Source organism: Hevea brasiliensis, chromosome 18 (assembly GCF_030052815.1).
Source record: "Hevea brasiliensis isolate MT/VB/25A 57/8 chromosome 18, ASM3005281v1, whole genome shotgun sequence".
NCBI classification, from domain to species: Eukaryota; Viridiplantae; Streptophyta; class Magnoliopsida; order Malpighiales; family Euphorbiaceae; genus Hevea; species Hevea brasiliensis.
Window position 1 is genome coordinate 47,533,393 of NC_079510.1, and position 6,748 is coordinate 47,540,140.

General features: G+C 28.9%; 1 protein-coding gene and 1 non-coding gene across 2 annotated transcripts; both read left to right on the forward strand.

Annotated features, from left to right (window-relative positions):
• Positions 1–280: 280 nt before the first annotated feature.
• On the forward strand, positions 281–1,024 carry LOC131175904 (uncharacterized). Its single transcript, XM_058140596.1, has one exon. It carries the CDS (start codon positions 281–283, stop codon positions 1,022–1,024), a length of 744 nt encoding a protein of 247 aa, XP_057996579.1.
• Positions 1,025–4,053: 3,029 nt separating this feature from the next.
• On the forward strand, positions 4,054–4,135 carry TRNAS-GCU (transfer RNA serine (anticodon GCU)). The gene has a single exon. It is a non-coding gene; the product is annotated as a tRNA-Ser (tRNA).
• Positions 4,136–6,748: the final 2,613 nt, after the last annotated feature.

A 6,748-nucleotide genomic window follows, 5' to 3' on the forward strand; every position in this document is an offset into this window, starting at 1 on the left:
AATCACTTTACTTTTCCGGGAAAAGAAGCTAACACGGAAAATAAAAGTAAAATTAAGACCAAAAGCAACTCGCTGGGAAAATAATATTAGTAAACAAGTTTGTCTGTTAATGCAAGACCGTAATAATTAAACGTGTTGCAATTATTTGAATCTTTTGGGTAATTTCTTGATAACCTGAAGGGCAATTTTGGGTACATGTCCGGTCTTTATAAAGTCTGCAAGGGCTTAGGCCACATCTTGCACACAAATTGCAGATTCTCATTGACCTCTCGCCTGTTGTATGGCCGCCACGCCATTGATGGAAGCGAAAGAATTTATTGAGCTCTTTGATTCATGCTGGTTTGAGATGGAATTCTTTAAGAAACAATCACGTTTGTCAAAATCATCAGGTGTTGATGCCAACCCAGATCACCAAAATGAGGAAGAATCACCAAAACCAGAGCTTTCCAGGGTCCCAACAATCATTTCAAGGTGTATGAGTGATCAGTTGTTGCTGCCCAAAGCAAGCGTCGGCTCTGGTCTATCTCTCTCTCCGGACTCAGTCCTCCTCACGCCGAAACTCCATACCGTCCTTTCAGGCAAAGAAATCGCAGAAGAAGAGGGAGAAAATTCGATATCGATACAGAAACGGAGAGTATATGTTCAAGATTCACCTAAAAAGAAGGCGAGAAGCAGGAGAAGAGGGATGAAAACTTTGAGCAAGAGTTTGTCAGAATTGGAATTTGAAGAGCTAAAAGGGTTTATGGATTTGGGTTTTGTTTTTTCTGAGGAAGACAAGGATTCAAGTTTGGTTTCAATAATTCCAGGGTTGCAAAGATTGGGAAAGAAAGATGGGGAAGAAGAGAGTGATGTTGATAAGGCTACAGTTTCGAGGCCTTATCTTTCTGAAGCATGGAATAATTTGGATAGGAGAAAGAAAGAGGATCCACTTATGAATTGGAGATTTCCTGCTTCGAGCAATGAGATGGACATGAAAGATAATCTTAAATGGTGGGCTCAAACTGTTGCATCTACTGTTAGATAACAGAGATTTCAGATTCAGGGTTCACAGTTTTGTTATTTAATCAGATTTTTTTTTTTGTTTAGGCAAATGTTGTGATATGATTTTGGTTGTTATTTTCTTCAGCAATCCTACAGCTTGTAATTGTAAATAAAAGTAGGTTGCATCTCATTTCACTTGTTTTCGAGTTGATATGTTTTTCTGCACATATAGTTGTGAAATATCCTACGAGTTTTGGAATAACCGTCTCTCCAGAAATATCTCAAGAACTAGTTTGAAGAGTGAAATAGGATAAAATAAAATAAAATAAAAAGGGAGAGAACAATCATTGGGATTTGGTCTACAAAGCAATTGCTGGTTGCTTTGATGTTAGGGAAAAAAATATATTTATTTGTACTTTAGCAGGAAGATTTTACACCTGTTGAACTGGTCTTGGATGGTTTCAGTGATCAGGTCCTGCAGGAGGAGGGAATAATGCAGGTGATAGATTAATTCCCTCTCAAGAAGGACGCAGATCATTCATTGTCTTGGTGGTGTTTTGATACCTCGTGTAGCTTGGGCCCGTAACCAAAAATGCATGTGAATCACAATGTAAATGGTTGCTGGGGCCTATAGAGTGAAACCCGGCTGTTTGATCATTTTACGGCGCCCATTTGTGATTTCTCTCAAATCTCTATGGATAAGCATTGAGCAATATATAGATACCATTTTGTGTACCGGCGAGATAATACCAAAAAAAAAATCTCAAACTTTACTTATTTTATAATATATTTTACTTTTTTTTATAATTATATCAAGCCATTAACCACACTATTAAAAATTAACAAAATTATCATTCCAATTATATTAATCTCCTAAATTAATGTAATTTTCAGGGTGTAATTATTAAATGGTATTAATAGCTCCATATCTACTATATTAATCTTGCAAATTATAAGATGTAATTATTAAGTGATATTAATAGTTGAAGTGAATTTCTTTTTTTAATTTTTAACGGTGTAATTAATAATAAAGTATAATTGCACTGTTGTATTATTAAAAAATTAGAATATAATTATAAAAAAATTTAAATTTTTTTTAGCCATTTTTAACTACGGGTTGGATAAATAATGAAGTCATTATTTACTATAATTAATTTATTATTTCTTTTCCTCAATGATTGCGTGCCACGTCAACCGATGCACCACCTATTCCAAAAACAAATTATTAAGATAGAGGCGTGATGGAATAAATATCCCTTCAATATCGCCATTAAATGAACTCTAAGCTGTCCCTTTTTTTTATATATATAATATAAAACAACTCTATAGAATTTTCCTCAATTTCAGAGACTCGATCAAAGGACCAGAATGATAAAAGCATCAAAACAGAATATTTCCTTTCAAAATTTGGCTGCTTTTCAATTTCTTTTCTTTTTTATTTATATTTTAATTTTATAATACCAGCTGCTTTCTTTTTATATGTAATAAAAATATTAATTAATTTAAATTTATAACTCAGCCAATATGCACCAAAGAAACTCAAAAATAAACAGAACCCTCCAAGCCAGTTATCTAGACTCCAGCCAAATGAGTTGCTAAATCCAGAGTTTAGCTCCCCCAGATGCCCCAAAGTGCCGTGAATTGTTGCAGATATTGAACCTTGACCTGGACAAGGGCCAATTCATCTTTTGAACTGGACAAAGATCAGTCCAGGTCAAACTCGAAATCGTCCATGATCTATGGTGAAGGATAAGGATAATAATAGATAGAATATTCACGAAAATTATTTTACTCGAATTTGATTAATATTATTAAAATTTAATTTTTTTTTAAATTCGATTAAAATTTATTTTTAACTACTAATTGTTCTAAACACAATTATTATTACTAAAAAAAAATTAAAATTCGTTTAATTTTATATATGTTAATTAATATTTTGCATATAAAATTATTTTGATTAATAATTTATATTTTAAAAATTTAATAATTTTGTAAAATATTTAAATTCATTTTTTATAAAATAAAAAATATAAAATTTTATAAATATTATTATAAAAAAATAAATTTTATATTTAATTAAGTATTTATATAAATATGTTCAAATAATTGATGCCCAACATGTAAACGGGTTTAAGTATTATTTTTCAAACCCAAACTAATTATAAACCCGATTATAAAATACCCAAACTCATCCTATTAGGGTTCAATTCAATCGAGTACTTTAAAATTTTGACATGTTGTTATCCCTAATTTAGTGCTTTAAATCGATTCTAAACTGAAATTTGGAGGCCTATTAAGGGTCTTCTCTCTTTGAATTGAGTATGAAATTGACTAGTTTGAACTAATAATTCTGAATCGAAATCCTTGTTTCAAAAAAATTTTTTTTTCTAAAATTTATATTAAGTTTATGCTTGAGTCTTTTTAATTTTTTACATTATAAACTAAATTATTTAGTTTATAAATAATTTCTAAAAATTTATTATAGTTTGAGAATACAAAGGTCAAACCAAAATCATTCTAGAATTGAAACATTTCAAATTAAAATTATTTTCAAACCTGAATTGAGCCGAACCGATGGTTTCGACCCAAAACCAGCCCGTGGCGAGGTCTAATTGAACCACCGAGAGCACAGCAAGTGCAGCAGATAACCAATGAAGAAGCGGAACTTGCAATGGGAACAAAGAGAGGAGAGAAGTAGGAGGAGAAAGAAGTAAACAAGAGAAACGTACTGGGAGAACTTGACTTGGGCATCGACAAGACATACCATAGGGAGCTCAATAATGAAGCATCAGGCATGTTTGGAAGTCAACAACAACATTTAAGTGAAGAAGATGCCACCATTAAGTGATGGAATGGCCATGAAGGAGCATCTCAAGTCCTGGGCGCTCATGCTGTGGCCTGCACTGTCAGATAATAAAAATATTAGTTGGTTCAAGGTTCAAGAGTTTAATGTAGATATGGTAAATGATTTGAGACCTTAAAAAAAAAATAAATAAATAAGTAAATTCACTTTTCAACAAAAAAAAAAAATTATAATATTTTATTAATTTAATATTTTATGGTCTCAACGCCGTGGCTTTGGCCGAGTGGTTAAGGCGCTTGCCTGCTAAGTAAGTGGGGTTTCCCCGCGTGAGTTCGAATCTCACAGGCCACGATTCTTGTTTTGTTCTCACCAAGAAAACTACCACGTTTGAATTTTTTTTCCCCAAGAATTCAATTAATTTCAATGACTTTGTTATGAAGTTGACAAAATTTTAAAATAAAATAATTTAAATTATCTTATTGTAAAATAATTAAAATGTGAAATGAATATGCTTCCATTTCTATTTTATTTTTTTATAAAAAATAAATATAATTTAAATTAAAATATTCTAATATAAAAAGTTTATTAAATAAATTGCATTTTTGAAAATTATATAACTTTTCAAATAAATTTTCACTTAAAAATAAATTTAATTAATTTAAAACATTTCTAGGTTAAAAATTATTAAATATAATTTAACTAAATTGAATTTTTTCATTTTAAATTTTCGAAAGCACACCAAACTTCATGCATCTCTTACTAAGATAATACTAAACTATTTGTTTATCAACTTTGATTTTCTCTTCTCTAATTAAGAATGATAACAGACTGAGTCGAGCGTAAAATCAGTCCTTCTATCCATATCTCATAAAAGATTGAGGTCAAGTTGGATTATATGATAGAAATTTAAGTTTTAGATGTAATTTTGATAATATAAATATAATGTTTGTAAATTTATAATATTTAAAAACTTAAATATTTAACAATAAGTTAATTTTTTAATAAAAAAATAATAAAACATATTCAAGTGAATAGAGAAAAATTAATTAGGCTTAAGATGAGTTAAGACGATTCAGAAATGACATTTTATAGATTTTAGTCTTTTGAATTTAATTTTTAAGTATCACTTTCCCCAAAATTTGTGTTGTTTTGTCTTAATTAAAGGCTTGTATTTCATTAATCATCCAACAAAGGCTCCATTTGTTTTGTATAATTTATTCTTATTGAAAATATTTTTTACATTTTCTGTTTGGGACTCTTAAGAAATGGGCTAGAGAAATAAGGTGCTTCTTAAAAAAAATCACTTTATCTTCTTAAAATGGAAAGTAATTTTTTAAATTTTAATAATTTTATTATAATATAAAAATATTTATACATGCATTACATAAAATATATATTATTAATTTAATATTACACTCAAACAATAAAAATATTTTTTATAAATAAATTATTTTATATAATAAACGAAGTTTAAATGTAGAAAATTGTGTTATTTTGATTATAATTAAGGCTGTGCATATGATAAATTGAAAGGAAATTTATAACTTTAATATTAATTGAAATAAATTAAATAATATAAAATTTGAGAATGAATATATTTTAATTTGTTGTGTAATTATTCTGATCATTAATAAATATATAATCTATATGATAATATACTATTGTAATCTATTTATAGATTATAAATTATTTTCATCGTATTTTTCAAATAACTAAATCAATCACTTAATAAAAAATTTACAAGTAATTAATAAGTTGAAAATTTTTTATAAAAAATTAAAAATAGACATTAATCAATTAAATATACAATTAATATTAATGCAAACGTTGGGGAGTGCAAAACACAAGCAAGCTAGGCAGGCTCAATTTTTGTAGTCCATTTTTGGTCCTTCATATTTGGGGGTTACAAGTTGGTGCAAGGTCATAACTTTTCCTCGGAAGGAGTTTCTTTTCCTACTACAAGCCCGTGAAACCAAGTCAAGGCAGCAAACACATGCAAATTGCAAAGGCCTCTCTCTTCTCTATTCCCTTCTTCTTCTTCTTCTTCTTCTTCTTCTCGCTAAATGGAAAAAGTTCAAAAGATACGACAGTGCAAAATCAAACGCAAGGCCTTTTTGCCGGGTATTGCCAAATTCAGTTCACATGCATTGTCTTGTCATTTCTTCTTTTGACTTTCTCCTTTGATCGGTTAACTACCACAGCAAAACGACATTTTCTAGCTTATCAAATTAAAAAACGTCTTGTTAATAGAGTTATTACAGACCTTCTGGTTGATAACAAAATGAGTTGGGATGTTAGGAATCTTAAGCAACACTTATAAATTGTTTGGATGAAGGGGTTTCGAGGCAAAGTAAGGTCTCAGGAGATTTTTACATTGTTTAGTATGAGAGTATGTATGAAGGATTTTTTTTTGTGATTATTTCAACCCCAAATCCTTTCATTTTTTTAACCCATAAATTTGGTGGATTAAGAGAGGTTAAGGTGTTTATATTCCTATATTATCCTTCTTTAATTTCTAAAAACTTTAAATTACCCCTTATTTTTATGTTTGTAATCATTTTATTAAAAAATGTATATTTAATCTTACTTTTTAATATTTTTTCCCTAAATAAACAATATTATTAAACATTCATTTATCATATTTTATTTTATTTTCCTCCCAAATATAAAATAAACTATTACATTACCTTATTATATCATACCTAATTTTATTAAATCTTATTTCACCTCATCCAAACACAGTTTTGGGCTCTGTTTGAATGATGCTGAAAGAGAAATAAATAAAAGGTAAGAGGGTTTAAATGATGAATTGATGGCCAGTAAGGGTAAATAAGGATATATATATATATATATATTGTTAAAGACAATTACATTAAAATGCTTGAGGTCTAGTACATGAAGAATCAAAGAAGGTCCAAACCCCTTAAAAATACAACCAAAGTCTAAAAGAAAAGGAATCTTACA

Excerpts from the sequence above, each read along its gene's own strand:
- LOC131175904 (XM_058140596.1), top strand. The coding sequence starts at position 281 with ATGGCCGCCACGCCATTGATGGAAGCGAAAGAATTTATTGAGCTCTTT.